Below are 17,831 nucleotides of genomic sequence, written 5' to 3' on the forward strand. Positions count from 1 at the left end.
GCTCAAGTTCAACCCTTTCCATGTCACCAGTTGATTCAGCAACTGGCTGCAAAGATTGGACTAAGCGAGCTTCTATTTCGGGAAGTTCTTCATCAAAATGTTGAGCTTCATCTTCTTCCCATCCAGGAAAACCATTAAAATGTGCCACAATCATGTTACTGTCACCATCTGTCATAAGTTTATGAACCTGAAACTAAAAAAAAATAAAAAGTCATAGATTAAGGGCTACTTTTAATTGACATTTCAAGCTTACCTTCGTAAATGGTCTATCCCATTTTTGTAATATATCCTCGTATTCGACAGCTATTGCGTCGGTGGTATGGCGGCTACGCATTTCTTTCACGACCAAAAAGCAATTAAACAACTCAAAATCAGTGGTCACCGCTTGGCAGGTGAATCCAATGTACCCATTCATGTTCTTTGAAGATAAGATGTCCAATATTATGGTAAAACTAGAACATTTCCCGAGTTTTTCATCACTTTTTTTTACAGTTTCCTCCAAATCTGGTATTTAAGGGTTGCGTACTCTCTTGGCAGCTGGTAGTTGATAGCCAGGAACTGCAAGCTAATATTGAATTAAAAACTTTAGAAATTTTAAACACCATACAGATAAAAATAGAAAAAAGTACAAGTACCGGCATGAAACCGCGGAATCCGGGTCGGTTAACGATGTGCAATGGAAGATTTTCTTCGCAAATCAATCTTGTAACACGCCGATCGAGCAAATCTTTTCTTACCTTACTCACTGGCCTGGTAGGGTAGACAAAATTTACCATGGAGGAGCCATTTGGCTTGCTTTCAAGTGGCGTAGCGGATAACGAAAAGAATCCCACTCGTCTTTGTGTACTAAAGTACAGTGGACTTTAAAGTTGGTAAAAAACGTCTTGTCTCCCGCAAAATACTTGTGGCACAGCTTGCAAGCGGAAAAATTTTTCTCATTGGGATTTTGCGCCAATCCTGGAAAAAATGTGATCGCCACTTTGGCCAAGTATTCACAGTAAATGATGGCATTGGTATGGTTGCGGGTGGTAGTGAGGGCTGTTTTGTTGAAGCATCACTAGTGCTTACTCCTTCCTCATCTTCAACCAGAGCGGCATGTTCTTCGAAATCTGAATTAGCCATCGTTATCAAGCTGGCCAAGTCCTGTTCTTCTTTTTCTTGAACCTCGTTCTCATTTCATTCTTCAACGTTTAATGAGGGTTGATTAAACATTTTTGATGCTGTACCTCTTCCTCTCCGACCTCTTCCTCTTCCTACATGTTTTGTTCTTGCTCATGGCATTGGCATTTTTTATTATGTAAAAACAAAACACACATGAATAAAAATGTTCGGTTTCATATTACCAAAAACTCTGTAGCAACTGAACTGAATGTGCAAGTTCAAAAAACATACCTTAAATTTTGAAAACCTTCCATTTTGTCAGAAAAATTCAACAAAAACTCTGAAGATTGAAGCACAAGACCATAAGCCACAAAAAGCATTCAAGGAAAAGTTGAATATGAAAGTTTTTTCATGTTAGCAGTGTTCCGTATCTTTTTGAAAAGATAAGATAAGATACGAAAAGATAAGATAATTTTGTATCTTTTGTATATCTTATCTGCGATTAAAAAATACAGATATTTATCTTATCTTTATTTTTTCTTTTGCAATTTTTTCTAAAGATAGCAGATAAGATAACAGATAACTAGTTATTGGGTGCATTTACAAAGCCTTTGACAGTAGTCACCAAAATTCGTCTGCAGAGCTTCATTTTTTGCGAAGTCGTAAAGTGAAGTGATCAATATTTTTCGCTGTCATCATGCCAAGAGGAAAAAAGGTATCGAATAGGGGAAAGAAGCCGTTGCCTCGAAAGGGATCCCGACTTGATTTGGATTATGAAGGGAGTCATGAGGATGAATCTGATGTAAGTCACGTGACGTCTGAGTGTGACGAAGAGATAGTTGATATTGGAGCTTCTTCACTTGGCAATAACAATCCTTTAGTAGTTCCACCTGATACCACACCCATTGCAGTTTTTGAATTGAATAAGTACCCTTCTTGGAGGACACATTTTTATAAAGATTGGCGTTGCAATGTTCAGGAAAAAGTGTTTGCAAGATGTATGAAAGAATGCAAAGTCTCTCAAGGAAACAACCATTTCTCAGGTGACAAGGGATCTTTTAAAAATTTCAAAAGCCACCTTTTACACCGTTATAAAGAAGAATTTGAATCTTTTTCTGAGAAAAAGAACCACAAACAGCCTTAAATTCGATCCTATTCTGTCCATTCAAAAATGAGTCAAGGAAGGCAACAACAACTTGACATTGGTTTAGCTAAAATGTTTGGTGAAGACAATCTGCCTATTTAACTTGCTGAGAAGAAGAGGATTTCGTAATTGGATAAAAGTATTATGCTCCGTAAATTTGTATTTGATATTATTTATTGAAATACATTTTTTTTAGTTGAGCATACCTGGTTATTCGATTCCAACTCCCGAAAGAATGCGAAACACACTCCTGACAAAACTTCACAGGGAAATCGAAACAAAAATGGGAAACAAGCTTTCTCAATGTAGATCACTGAACAATATCATGGATATCTGGTCGTCTAAATCTATGGATGGGTACATCAGATTTACATGTTCAGCTGCTGTGTCTGACGACTTTGAAAAGTTTGTGGTATTCTTGGGAGTTCGTAAAATGCATGGAAGGCACACTAGCCAAGCGATTCTTGCTGAATATGAACAGCTTTTACAAGATTGGAAAATTACTTCGAATAAGGTATCATGTTTTATGAAATTATGATATGATATTTAGGAACATATTTTCTATTTATTTCAAGGTGTCTCGAATTATGACCGATGGTGGTTCAAACATGGCAGCAGCTGGTTTTCATCAAATTCCAGGGTGGGAATCAGGCGAAGTTGCAAATGAATCAATGCCAGATAAATTCACTCACATTGCTCCTTCTCAAGCCGAAGATCGTATCGAAGATCGTTCATCAACTGCATCCACTGAGAAACCTAAAAGTAATGAGGTTTTCATAGAACTTGAGATTGATGACGGAGGTTCTTCTTTGATTGGACATCATAGATGACTTATCAACCGAATTAAAGAAATAAAAGTTCCTGATTTAGACACTCAAGAAGAACTTGAAGAAGTGGAATACGGTATAGATTTACAACTTTTATCTTCTCCATCAGCATCTTTTCGAGAAGTTGTCGAGTACTGTCTTACTGCTACCTACAGAGCAACCTGCAGAGCACACCCACTTCAGTTGGTTGTTGGTGATGCAATGAAAGCTATCTCAGGTTTGGGTTCGCATTCAACCCTTCCCTAGTACTTAAACGTGGTAAATTTTCAGTTTCAGTGATTTCCACTGTTTAAGAACCTTCACTTTTCCGTTAAAAAAGGGTATTTTTCCCCTTCACTATCATTTTGAGAAACGGGTTTTATTCACCGTGTTTTACTCAGTTTTTAACTGGTTCTTTCCACCGTCCTTTTTTTGTTATGAGACCCATCCCTGTAAAAATGAGATACAACTCATGAGAATGCTCCTCAATGTGCTCAGCAGATTCATATGATCAGAATCTTGCTTTAAAATTTGAAAATGCTGCTTGATTTTTAAAAGAATGTAAACATAAATCGCCTGGAGTTGTAAGAAACAGTAGAACTTATGTATTATTTGACAGGAGAAAATTTACATAGGCAGTGTGTGACGAATAGGAGTTACAAACCACTTACAAGTGCTTGTTCTAATGTCTGGCAAATCATTATAATCACTTAATTTATGCGGCAATGCGTACATTTTCCCCTGTAAGCAATTTAAATTCCATTCACCTATTCTATTTTCAAGTTTAGAAACAATATGAGTTCCATAGGTAGATGAGGGATAAGGATAATGGAACGCATCTTCTTTTAAGGAAAATTTGGAACCAATGATGAGCAACACTTTACTTTCGGGGGGATTTTCGATGATATCAGAACAGACGACTACATTTCCGTTTTTCATTAGAGCAACATTGTTAGGGAATTTGTTTGATAAAACGAAATCGCGGAACGTGATTTTTTTCTCCTTATCGGGCCCTTTTCCATTTTTGAAACTTAAAACGACCTTGTTACTAGAATTCATTTCTTGCTCTTTTCCCAACAAAAGCTGTTGTGATGAATTAATGATCATCCCATCCGAAGAAGTGGGCAAAAGATACTTCGATCTTTCTACTAATCTGTTTCTTATCTGCTCTAAAGGTTTATTTCCCGAAGAAAGAATGTTTCTAAAGAATCTGTAGAAATTTTCGTAAGGGAAAGCACTCAAAGATTCAATTCCACAATCAAAATGAATAACGTCTTCCGGAAGATGAATAACTGTGTGTGTAGTCGGCCTGATTGGATAGCCAAAATCGATAAGTTGCTGAACAAAAAATTTCAAAACACACGATGCTCGCAAGGCATCCTCTTTTGGTACCGGGTTTGGGCTAAAACCTCCCATTAAGAGCATCGCATATTGAAGCAACATTAAGTTGTTAAATTGTTTTTCACTCAAAATGCCACTAAATACTGGAAAAAGAAAGTACATCAACAAATCTCTTAATTCATGATGCTTATACTTGTTTACGCAATTTTTAAGTGATCGAAGGTATCTGTCAAACTCAAATGGCTTGCACTTTTTGAAAAGTCGCAGTCTCGAATCTATTAAAGACAAAAGATTTTTGCTTATTTTACCCTCCTTTTGAACTGATACTATTCCCTTTAGTAATCTGCCAAAACAACATGCATACATTGTATGCATCGGTTCAATGGGGAATGCAGTAACCATTGGAACATTCAATTCAACAAATGGACTTATATCGTTAACATTAGTTATGTGGTTATCTCTACTTTCATCGCTTTCACAATATGACAAAAAATCCTCATCAGTTCTTGGGGGGCGTTCAGTTCCAAAAATTGAATACTAGTTTTCGGCTCTTCTCCTGATTTCAGTGGCACTGTGGGATGATGAATGCATCGTACACCTTCCTGAATACAGCGTTCGCAGGACCAATATCCTGAATGTCCCTTTATTCGTTTAAGATACGATCGCATAGGCCAATCGGCTATGATGCACCGAATTGACACTGTAAATTGTCGACCAGCAGTAACTTGGTCATCCAGATTCGTCGGATCAAGTCGCACTAATTCTTGAATCAAAGGGGCAAGGAATTTCTTCACGTCTGGTTTTGTTTTGCAATGAGCAACGCCAATAATAACAGGTTTTCGCACTTTAAGTAAAATACGCTTGCACTTGGATAGATCAGTAGACTCACTCACTGAATGGACTATCATACAGATAGGGATGCATTCAGACTGTTCTGAATTGTCGAAAAACTGAACTCCATCCGCACTTAAATCCACCTCAAAGTGTGTCACATGACGAGAGATCAAAACTGCGTTGTCCGTGTCATCCAAGCGACGACCTTGAAGAAATGCTTTGGCCTGCTCCACTTCAACTTTCTTATCCATCTTGTAAATCTAGGAAAACGAAATAAAGGAGATCAGAAATAAACGACTTTTTGCCAACTGTTTCATCAAATAAAAACAAAAATTACCTTGTTTCTTAAACAAAAGGGCAAAGCTTCAGGATTTGTCCTATAGATGCCAGCATACTGGAGGATATCCGCGTGTTTAAAATAGATGCCAACAGAATCACCACATAATGCGTTTTCTAGCCCAAAGTGCACGTATAGGCAATTGCCCTCGTCGTCCAAATTTATAACAGGGGGTAAAGGCATCGGTTTTCTCTTTTTTTTTCTCGTCGGTTGTTCAGTAGAGCTAGGTGTTTGTGACGATGTCAAGGTTTGTGCGCTTCTTTGATTCACTACATCTCTCCCATCTATATAAAGTAACTGCTGGCCTGTAGCTGGCAATGAGTCGTAGGCTGGAAGAGGCTGATATTCAATCAACAGTTTCAACAAGTATGTCATATGACTTTTCTTTTGATTCGTTGACACTGCAAAATGCTGTAAAATTTTCTTGATAGTCAGTGTTTTTTCCAAATACTCTCCACCACATAAAAAATTAGCTGGCATTCCTTCAAATTCATGTGACGTATCATCTCCATCATCATCATCATCTTCACTAAACAACAGTTCAGCAATGTGTGACGTTCCACCTTCTTGTCCATAAGTATCCTGCGATGTATGGTAGCCTAATGAAGTATATGTTGTTAATAATAAATAATGTAAGGAAACGGTACTAGATTGGGTTACCATTAAGTGTAGTTGTGTTTCCTGGAACAGGTGTTGGCTTTGATGTCGATTGACATGGCTGGGTGGATATGTTTTCTTGAACTACAGACTTCGTCAACTCAAACTTTTCAAAAATCCATGGTGCTGATCTTGCTAATTTATCAAACGTAACTGGTGGGACACCTTTCATAAGCCACTCGTCGATGTACTTTCGTGCTTTTCTTTGTAAGATTCTTGAATATTCCGCTGTTACGTTACCAGCCTTCTTCTTGGGCTCACGTTTAAAGTATCCAGCAATCAACAGTATTTGATTAGTTTGAACATCACTGAACGGTAACAACTCGGACATTTGACACAACTATTCTAGTTCAAAACTGCAAAAAACCTAACTTAGCACAGAATAGGAAGAAAGAAAAACGTGACTGTCATGCGCTCCACAAAATGAAAAGCGTCTGCTACATTCCTAGGGATCATTGTTGCCACTTACGTTTGACCAACTGATTGGATTTATCTGTTTCAATTCATATTTCCTATTCTTATATCGAACTAAAATGCAGTAATTTGTTAAAAATTTATTCATCAAGACTTAATGGATTTCATATCCGATTTAAATAATAAAGAAGATGCCAGATCTCTCAGTAACGGTGGCGTGCAGAAACTCCATTTTGTGACGTAGTGGCAAACTTGTGTGTTCCTAAGCCTGCTTTCGATTTCAAATTTCGTGATTTTTCTAAGTACCTAATTCGACGATTTTTCAGGTAAAATTTCACCGAAATATGTGATTTGTGCTTTAAACTTCACGTTTCAAAATTTAAATTGATTGTGAGATGACATATTTCATGTTTGATTTTTACTTTTTTCCGTCATTCGATTTTTGTGAATTTCTCACGTGGTAATCACATGTTTCACACGTGATTGCAGAACTAATCAGTTAATTAACTTCTTAATGGTTCTTTTTCAGGATAATATAGCGTTTTATATTGAAGATGGCATCCTCTGGTGACAGTGATGAACCACAAGATGATTCGTTTTCATCTGCCGAAGAAACATTTCAGGTCTTTTTCTTTGAAATTTTAGAAAGATAATACTTTTGTTCACTTTACTGTAACTAATGATTTCTATCTCAGGTTGGAAGAATTCAGCAATTCTGGAAGGGAACGTACAATGAAATTTTGCCTGAAGTTGGTAGTCATCCACTTGGAGGTAACTCATCGAGTGAAGTGAAGTTTTTCATTGTTACCACACTGGAATGTGGAGAAGACCGCATACAGCGACAAGTGCACAGTATTATCCCAACTTGATGGATTTCGAGCAACATGGAATATCTACTTTATCCTCAACCCAGATTCACAGTTGGGGGTAAAAGTCCGATTGACTGGGGAGAGAAGACATTCAGAAGATTCCAAATACCATTCGAGTCGTGGATGGAATATGATATTCATGCCATTTTAAACCAAACCAAGGTTGGTAAGTTAATTAATGTATTTGTTTCTACACACCTGTTTGTACCGTAATGTTTATTTATGCAGTTAAATTTACGAAAGCAATAAAGGCCGCCAAAGCTGCAGCTAATGGTCAACCCATACTGTCAGACGCTTTTATTTCCGACAGTGATCGTATTTTGGGCAGAGGATTAAGGAAGGCAGCTCAAAAGCGTCCATTGGAAGAGAAGGTTTCCGGAAAAGGCAAGGAAAGAAGAACGAATAATAATTCTCTAATAGAGACACCATCGTCCAGCTCCAACCTCAATCCAGCTGTTGCCATCAGGACTCAAAGCTTAAGATCTTGTCAGTCGAACACCCCGTTTGATTTCGAAAATTTCCCAACGAACTTAAATGTTGGAGCTTGTGTGGGCAACATCACCACCAACTCTGAGTTGGTTTCATTGAACAACTCATCCATGCCAGTTTCGAATGCAGCTGTACCGGCGCCCCATGGTAGCAGTGGTGACGGCAGCAATATTCTTCGTCCGTCCGTTATTCCTAGTCCACAACCGCATGATGTTGGCACAAGAACTGAAGCAGCATTATGTGGAGCTATTAACAAAGCAAGTGGAATGGTCAACAATGGAGCACCTTTACCGTCTACAAGTGATTATTTTTTTTTTCATTTAATTGAATGTATATATGATGTTCATGTTTATATGTCGTCTCAATTTGCAAACAGGCCACGTACAAGATGAACTAGAGCAGAATCGGAATAATATTGATATTCAGGGTTCCAACGCTTTGCCGTCCATTTCACAAACACAAACTCGTGGACATGGGGCATATTTGAATGGCACTCAAAACAACGACGTTATAACACGTTCAACGAATATTGGTAAATTTTATTTTCGTCACTTTACTACTTCGTATTCCATTGACTATTTTGTTGTTGCTAGGTGTTGGCCATCATGACAAAGAGTTGGAAAGTCCTCCATCTTTTCCTACTTGTGATGAGTTCACGAGGTTGGATGCTGTTTACACACATAGCTTGAACAGAAATAATGACACTCCATTGTCATGGGCAAACGGTAATTGAACCTCATTTTCATGCTTCTCTCAAGTGTTTTTATATTATTGAAACCTTTTCGCACAGGTGGCGATCTCCTGCAATTGAATGGCTATCAGTCATCTCAGGCATTTTCATCATTCGACGTTCAGACATTGATGAGAGCCATTGAGCAAGTAGAAAAGAAGCTCGATGGGCTTGGAAGTACAGTAATCGAAAAGTTAGATTCCGTTTCTAAAAGAATGGAGGAGTCTTTCAAAAATGATTTGCCCTTAAAAGCTACCAAGCACGCCAACTACCATAGATGGATCGTGGAGTCCAACTTCAGAATTGTTTCTTGCGATACAGTAGAAAAACTCATTGCTACCAACACAGCTCTCTCGGACAAAACAATTGCAATAAGCATGGTTAGAAGCTGTTCATTTTCTTTTAAATTTCAAAATTAATTTTTTATCTTATGTTCTCCACAGGTTTTCTTCATATCTGAGCGATATAAGGCGTCCAAATCAATAGGCGCTTTTGTAAACCAGGCGTATCGTTTGTTTTTATGTGACGAAACTAGTCAGAAAATGCAGTGTTGGTCGGGTCAATGACTTAAGGCCCGGACTCTCTGGTCTGATGAATATGCTTTCAGTTATAGGAGGTAAGCATCTTTTGTTTGCGCTTACAAACAGCCCTTATTTCCTTCTATTTTTTTTCTATTTTAGTTTCTCTCGTTATTTTTAATCTTTCGCGGAACACTGCAAACGTTGATCATCGGAGGCTAATTGAAATGATTAAAAACTGCCGGAAATACAATGCCAAAAACTACAGGAAGAAGAATAATGTGCCAGGTGCCTTGGAGACGGATGCGTCAGCAGATGCTCCTCAGCTTCCAAATGCAAATGATGACAGTGACGCGGTTATTCTCTACAACTACACGACTATTCTAGAAAAAGAAGTTGTTAATTTTAGACCTCCGCCTGCTTTTGCTCGAGCACCAGATCTTTGTAATTGAAGATTCAACACCGTTTCAAACCTATTGAATTGACGTTTATTCTTTGCCAATGTCGTTCTAAAGTCAGAAAATTGTCATTTTATAATTTATTGCCTTTCGCAGTTACTCGTACTTTGGTTTTATTTAAGGTTGTTTCATATGCAAAGACAAAACGCAATAAACGCTGATGGTTTCTCAATTCCATTTTCGTCTTTTTAACTTAATAGTAAACTATCTGAAAAAGAAGGGGAAGCTCAGTAGTTTTAAAAAGTAGGGTACCTGGAACCATTTTTAAATTCTAGTTCATAAGTCGTAGTTACTACCAGAAAATTACCGGTTTTTCTTACCTTATTGCTCGCTGTGTTACCTCTTTTTTTCTTACGGAAGGTTGGTTTATAAATCGTAGTTACCACCAGTAAAATACCGATTTTCTTCACCTTTTTGCTCACTGTACTACCTCTCAGTATTATATGGAAGGTGGGTTCTAAAACGGTTATAAATACTAGTTTTAAACCGTTTTCCGCACGCAAACAAGCGGTTATTCACCAGGGGTAAACCACGGGGTTTTATCTTAAAACTGGTGAAAAATACCCGGGAAAAACTGGTTTTGCCCCGCAAGATATTTGCTAGGGTTGCAGCAGTCGAACACGCAAGTGAGATAGTCAATTTTGTTCGTAAGAGTGTCTTGGACACTGAAACTGTGTACAAAGCAGTTGGATTTCATTTGGTAGCTAAAAACGCAACTAGATGGAATTTTCAGTTAAGAATGATTGCAGCTTTACTTAAAGCAATCGATAAGGACCGCAAACTTCAATCAAAACTTAATGCAACTAAAAAGTGGGGAGAACTATCCCATCACGAACTCGGCGTGTTGAAAGAACTAACAATTCTTTTACAGCCGTTTGAAGATGCAACCAATGATTTGCAAGGAGACTATGAGACTACAGGAAATGTTATTACTTGTTATCTAGACTTGTTGAACAAAGTAAGCGTAACCATAAAAGACTCAAACGGGAAGCTTTACAACAATCCGGCGTGTCCATTTTCAAGTCAGATCAAATACTGCAAACCAATTGCCAGCGTCTTAAAAGAATTACTCGCAAGGCGCTTAAGCTATGTTCTACGAGATACTTTCTATGTTCTTGGTAATTTTTTTAATATAAAAAAGCCACTTTGTCTTCTTTTTAATAATTCTTTGTTGATTAATAGGAAAAATGCTGAATCCAATGTTCAAGAAGAAATGGATTTCCAAATCAAGTGAGTCTGACTGGGACGTAGTAGCAGCCGTTAAAGCTGAATTGGAAATGAGAGCTCAACAACTCCAAGTATCACAGCCCAATTCAACTGAGAAGAACGATTGTGCACCAATATGCGCTATAGCCAGCAACGAAGCCAGTCAACTATACAGCACGTTACTGGATGAGCCGAGTGAAAATCAGTCTGGTAGTACTTCTGCTGCTGTCATTAAGGAATTTGATACATTTCTAAATGAGCCCCTTTCCTCGATGAGAGAGTTGGTTGACCCGCTGAAAGCAAACGGACAAACAAAACCTCGAAGGTCATTACAATTTTGGAAAAACAACACCCATCGTTTTCCAATTTTGGTGTTAATAGCCAAAGATATTGTAACAGTATGTTGTATTGACGGTTCACAAGACTAAGACTAACGCCTGATACACGACCGCGGGGGACTATATATGGGGGGGGGGGAACACTGACGTCACACCTCCGGTAGCATTGAATACCGGATCACATAACGTGGTCATTGACCACGTGACATCCCCCCCTCTAGCTGCAGTCGTCCCCGAATGCATTACTAAAAAACAAACATTACAAAAAAGATATACCGAAAGAAAACCGGGAACATTGGTACATGCTATAGACCACATGACACCCCCCTCCTCCCCAAAAAAAACATAATTCTTTTTTTTCGGCGGTACTTCACCGCCGCGCACGTCGCTTCTTAGCTTCTTCTTCTACGAACTCCTCCACTATCCGTAGGCGTTCCCGAATGTCGGCCCTATTAACGTCTCCTTTTCTCCCGCGGCACCACTGGATGCTGAACACAACCACACTGGCCATAAACAACGCTGCTCCCACACCCCATAGCTCGAATGGGTATGTATGATGTTCCGCCGCTCGTTTTTCCCTCTCCGAGTCGTCTACTGAGTCGTCTACCGACCGCAGTTGAGTAGGTGGGAAAAGTTCCCCCATCCGTGGTCCTAGTAGTCCTAGCAGAAGGAGAAGAGCCCCCACTGCCACCTGCGGCATTTGTCCGTATGGTACCGGTGGCATCCGGACTCGTGTCGATCGACGCACCTGATCGTTTACCCTTTCATTTCGAGCTTCTTGCACCTCCTCGTTCAGGGGTATAGTCTCTCTAGTTTCAGCCTCTCGGTCACGGATGTCCTTTCCCCTGGCCTCTATTGTCTGCCCTGCTGCCGTACACAGTCCTAGTTGGTCTCCGGGCCACGAAAAATAGTCGCCATATTCCACTAACACTTCTCGGATCTTTTCTCTGTCTGTCGGCATTAATCCTTCTCAAATCCTGCTGTCAAATTTGTGCTCTCGACGCGCTTTCTTCTCTGCCCCTGCTGTCGCGACGGCTACTAGCGTGTCTCCCTCCTTGATTTCGGTCACTGGCTCGATTATTCCTAACACCGTCCCCTCTTCGATCCATTGTTTGTGGTCCGATAAGTGGGTTATCGCCATCTGTCCGATTGTTCCCACGCCGCTAACTAGGACCTTACCCGTCGACACCCTTTTCGTCCTCTGCAATGCTTGGGATGGTTCCACCAGTGCACCTTCGCCAAACCCATTCAAATCTAGTGGTTGAGTTGCGACCACTTTCCTCGATCGGGGTGGGATCCAGCATCCATTCTGGACTACTAGTTTCGGTGCTTCCTCCGTCATCTCTTCCACCGGTGCTCCCATGGCAGTGTCTCCAATGAAGATCTCCGGTAGCGCCCCAATCTTCACCCGCGTTGCAAGTTTTTCCAACATGTCCTTCCCCAGAAGTAAGTCGATGTCGCCGTCCAGAACCAAAGCCTCCCCCTCTACGGTCATCCTCCCATCTGATACTGACAGCATTGCGGCTCCTCCCGGTTGAATCTCCTTGCCGTCAACTGATACTAGACGATTTACGCACCATGGTGTCACTGTTATCCCTAGTTCTGTTACTAATTTGGGTGAACACACGGACACTCCCGCCCCTGTATCTATAACGGCAGCCACCCGTTTTCCCCAGCACCACACATCCAGTACTACCATCCTCTGGATGTCGATTTTCAGAATTGGCCATGCTAGCACCTCCGGGTCTACATGCTGTGTCCCTACTAGACCAATTACTTGCCTACCCTCTCCAGTGAATCGCACCTGCCGTTGCTGTTGTGGTGCCCCTCCTTCTCGCTGGGAGCTCGGGCAGTCGCGACGTATGTGTCCTATCCCTTCACACCCGTAGCATACGACCTGTCCGGCCAGCGTCCGAGCCCTCAGGCCTCCCTGACCGTTTGTTCTTGTTGGACACTCTCTCCCGATGTGTCCCTCCGTCTTACATCTGCTGCAGATAGGTTCCCCATCCGAAGTCCATTTCAGTATCGATCGGTTATCCGACCGATACTGTTGACTTTCCGCTCTTTCTCCTTGCTGTGCGGCTGCCCCTGATGCGTTCCTGAATGCAACGGCTCCCATCAGTCCCTCTAGCAATTTTTCTATTCGATCCATTCTCTCACTTCCCGCCGTTGGTGTTTGTTTTCCGACCACGCCCATCGCCCATTCCTCGTGTCTTGCTCGGGAAGTCATTTCCTGATACCGCTTAATTTCTTGAAGGAATTCGTCACATGAGTTGGGTTTCAAACTCCAGAGTTTCTCTAGTAAACTTGGCTTGACTCCTCTCCATAGGTGTGCCAATTTCGTAGCTTCGGACATATTCGGGTCTACTATGCGGCATAAATCCAGGATGTCGTAAAAATACTCGATCGTGGATTCTTCGATTCCTTGTTTGCGTTCTCTCAGTTTCGCTTCATTGAATCGATTCTGATTGACTGGCTTGAATTGCTCCAACAGCTGTGTTTTAACTCCTGGTACAATTGGCGGTCCTGCAACATCCTCCCATTCGGCTGCTAGTTGTCCCGCGGCCTCTTTGTATGAGTACCACTTCTGCGCTGCCCCGGACAGCGACAGCTCCACGTGGTCGCAAAGTTCCTCATCTCCCCATCGATTATATCTCCCGATTTTTTCGTATCGATGCATCCACTGCACGACGTCTTCCCCGTCCTTCCCCCCGAAGGTGGGTGGGGATTGGAATTTTATCTGTGCGGCCATCGCGTGCCTTGCGCCCACTTGCTGTTGAGCTGCTCTGAATCCCCGGATGTAGCTACTGATATTGGATGATCTTCTTCTCAAATCCGTGAAATCCCACTCTGGCTGCTCTTCTCCGTGTTCTCCCGATCCTTCTTTCTCTTCGGCGTCCTCCCATCGCTCAGTTTCCTCCTCACTGAATGTGAGATGATACTCCTGCCGAACGGATGCCGGTCGCTGCTCCTGTTGGGGTTCGTTAGCCCCGTCCTCTATTTCTCCTCGCTCTTCCGTTCCGCTTTCCCTCAACGGTCGACTGCGCGTCCTCGCCCGCCCCTGGGATGCACTCCCGATCTCGGGTATCCCCCAACTACCCCGTGCCCCGAACCGTCCCCGAGCGTCTCGGATTCTCTCCCCGCTCCTTACGTCCTCCTCTCCTATCATCTACTTCCCGCAATCCTCGCACCGCCTTTTTCTTGCCGAACTCTTCGGCTCCCGGTTCACTTCTCCGCTTCTTGCCAACAACTTTGGCTCACGGTTCACTTCTCCGCTTCTTGCCAAAAACTTCGGTTCACGGTTCACTGCCCCGATTCTTGCCGAACACTTCGGCTCACGGTCACTTCTCCGCTTCTTGACGAACTCTTCGGCTCACGGTTCACTGCCCCGATTCTTGCCGGACACTTCGGCTAACGGTCACTTCTCCGCTTCTTGCCGAACTCTTCAGCTCACGGTTCACTGCCCCGATTCTTGCCGACCACTTCGGCTCATGGTTTCCGCTATCCACGTTCCCTCAATGTACCCGTCTGCCCCGCCTTAGCCCTTTACACCGTTTTCCTCCCGGCGTCTCTCCTTCGTTATGCTTCCCCCGATTGCCCTACGGTCGGAGCCGTGACCCCGTACCCCAACAATTTAAGGTGCCAAAACCAGTTGGGTCGTCGACTCTCAGGGGTCCCTGACAGCCACCGCCTCCGTAGCACAGAATCGAACAGAAACACAACCACAAAAGAGACTTACCGGAGGTTCTGCATCTCCACCATGTAACAGTATGTTGCATTGACGGTTCACAAGACTAAGACTGCCGCCTGATACACGACCGCGGGGGACTATATATGGGGGGGGGGGGAACACTGACGTCACACGTCCGGTAGCATTGCATACCGGATCACAGAACATGGTCATTGACCACGTGACAATATTTTTGCTGTTTCTGCTTCAAGTGGGAGCATCGAACGTGTATTTAGTACCGCAGCAGATATTCTTCACGCTAAACGTAGCAGAATGAAAGCAAATCTTTTCCAAATGCTAATGTTTATTAAAAGAAATTCTAACATTAATTAGTAATATTAAGTTACAGTCATGCAATGTTCTCCAATAAATTAAAAGCTTAAATATCTTATCTTATCTTTAATTTATCTTTAACAATTTATCAGATAAAGATATCACGAAAATTTATCTTTATCTTATCTGATATTTTTCTTATCTTTATCTGTTTTTTTTTAATTTTGTCAATATCTTATCTTTATCTGTCTTCGCAGTAGCGAAAAAAGTGTTATCTTATCAGATAACCAAAAATAAAAGATACGTTACACTGCATGTTAGAGACCTATTAGAAGCAATGGTGTCTTCGTAGGTTAAATAGAAAACCATTGGGTTACTTTAAGAAAGCAATTACTTACGAGAATCTATGACCATCAGCGTCAGACTATCAGTGAACCATTCAGTCATTCACTTGTCAACCAAAAACCGTGTTAGATTTTAGATAGAACTAAGAAGTTAGAACTTGCTTCTGACTGTATCTGCACTTCTGTAGTCTGCATTGTACGTCAAAGTGACGCTGTGAAGCTTTTTAAGACTTAACGTTAACGTCTAACGTTATAATAACGCTATCAGACAACAGAGGGAACCATTTGCGAAAAAAATAGTAACCTGGCCAAATTATATTTTTTAATATCTTTTAAAAACCCGATAAGCTAAGATAAGATATCACAAAAATTTTGAAAGATAAAAGATATCAAAAGATATCAAAATTATCTTATCTTATCTTATCTTAACTTATCTTTTAAAAAAGATGCAAAACACTGTGTGTTGTGCATCTTAGTCAGAAGCTGGCTACTTATGACTTAATACATCCCTTAACCCAGTGAATCTGTTACAATATCATCTATCACCCATCCTTTGTTGATGGGTGTCTGTCTCAGAAGTTTGTGGAAGAAGACTATGGAATTAATCTTCACTTTTGAAAATAATTGATCTGAAGTAACAGGTCTTAAGACATTTCATTTTACCAATTTATTACCAAACTAGTAACGAGAAACAAATGTTGAGTCCTCCAGCTTTAGTTTTTTCCTGCTAATTTAAGAAAACAAAAAGAGTACTTTACTGACATTATTACACATTTGTCAAATACCTTTAACATTTTTTTTACAATCTTTTCAATGACACTTGGTTGGCATCAAGACATCCTATGTTCCTTGTTCCAAGAAGTAGAAAAATATTAACAATACAAGAGTCAACTAAAGAGTTTCTAAAAAGTCTTTCTTTTAAAATGCCCACAGCTATCAATTTTTTCAAGAAAAGAGTCTTTAGGAGTCCTCTAGGAAACAAAGCTGCTTCTTTAGCCCAATCAGAAACATGCTGAATACATGAAAGGCTTAAAAATATTCCAATAAAGAGACCTGATAAATAATAACCAATGTGATTCTGTGAATCTTACTTTTAAAAATTAATGTCAAGTAATTTACCAATAAAAATTATAGCGAGGCTTACAGGCAGGTGATGGTGAAATTTGAGCATCAAATGGATTCAAATACCAAGCAAAACGGCATGTGGACGATTGCCCTCTATTTCAAATGCCTCCCATTAATTGCTACAGTTGTCCCATGACTATTGCCCCCCCCCCCAGAATTTTGGCCCCCTAACTATTGCCCCTCTAGCAAATGCTTCCCCCAAAAATATAACAATTTCCCCCCAGCCATCGGTTTTAAGTTTTTTTTGCATTTCAGTTTGTGTTATCAGTCGCAGAATGAAGTAAGAGAAAAACGATCGTTGGTTGGATTTCGCATTTATATTCGTTCAAGTGGGCTACTAATGTATGTTATCTGCATTGAACCAACATACGCGACGATACCCGTTGATGGTCGCATGCAGCTCAACTTCATCAACACTTTACCTTGCCAAGTCAGCGTAAAAGGATATCATCGCCAGGGCTTCTTTAAAGAATCCGGATCGGGGAGGCTATCTCAACTTCACTATAGGATTAAATACAGTCAACATGGCCAGTAATGGGTCTGTAAGAAGGCAAACCAAGCGTCGGATCGCGCGTCGGATCGGGTGTTTGATCACGCATCGGCTACCGCACAGCTCCCAGGAGGATATAACGACAAAAACAAATGTTTGTAGTTAAATCCTTGTTTGTTCTGGCCGATTTTTTGCTCCTGCCCTCCTTTTCCGTTCTTTGACTCTTATTGGTTTCCGACTTACGCAATTTTCGGAACCTTGTTGAATAAAATTAAATATAGGAAGTAGGAAGTCACAAGGTTCAATCATTCTTCTCTAGCACATCTTGCACATCTCTCTTTCCAATCTCTACTCTTTTGATTAGTAAAATGTTCTATGAAGAGGACGAGATTGTGGTCGAACCCGTTAAAGGTGTTAAGTACAATGGTACCCGCTACAACTCCGAGAAAGACTTTATCTACTACTTCCAGAAGAAAACGTAGGAATTTTAATTTGTATTAAACTTGAATTGAACTATATTTGTGAAATGTATTAGTTTTACACATCAGCACACAATATATACCACTGCAAGTACCACAAAAAACTTCAGAGTGTCGGAGTTAAATCGGGGTTAGAAGACGCTTTTTT

The 17,831-nt window shown here is 40.8% G+C and overlaps 2 protein-coding genes and 1 pseudogene across 3 annotated transcripts; 1 reads left to right on the forward strand and 2 right to left on the reverse strand.

Annotated features, from left to right (window-relative positions):
• Positions 1–3,630: 3,630 nt before the first annotated feature.
• On the reverse strand, positions 3,631–4,794 carry LOC116935904. Its single transcript, XM_032943111.2, has one exon. The coding sequence runs from the start codon at positions 4,792–4,794 to the stop codon at positions 3,679–3,681; it is 1,116 nt and encodes a 371-aa protein (XP_032799002.2). The 3' UTR covers positions 3,631–3,678.
• Positions 4,795–4,836: 42 nt separating this feature from the next.
• Positions 4,837–6,626, reverse strand: LOC123466541. 2 transcript variants are annotated; one of them, XM_045177621.1, is made up of 4 exons: positions 6,224–6,626; positions 5,655–6,162; positions 5,564–5,615; positions 4,837–5,486 (listed from the first exon to the last, which is right to left on the reverse strand). In XM_045177621.1, the coding sequence occupies exons 1-4, from the start codon at positions 6,549–6,551 to the stop codon at positions 4,839–4,841; spliced, it is 1,536 nt and encodes a 511-aa protein (XP_045033556.1). In that variant the 5' UTR covers positions 6,552–6,626; the 3' UTR covers positions 4,837–4,838. The 2 variants fall into 2 exon arrangements, with proteins under 2 accessions (XP_045033556.1, XP_045033555.1); XM_045177620.1 differs by having other exon boundaries at positions 5,564–6,162; positions 6,224–6,625.
• Positions 6,627–6,814: 188 nt separating this feature from the next.
• LOC123475218 lies at positions 6,815–9,873 on the forward strand (annotated as a pseudogene).
• Positions 9,874–17,831: the final 7,958 nt, after the last annotated feature.

Source organism: Daphnia magna, linkage group LG8 (genome assembly GCF_020631705.1).
Source record: "Daphnia magna isolate NIES linkage group LG8, ASM2063170v1.1, whole genome shotgun sequence".
Lineage (NCBI taxonomy): Eukaryota > Metazoa > Arthropoda > Branchiopoda > Diplostraca > Daphniidae > Daphnia > Daphnia magna.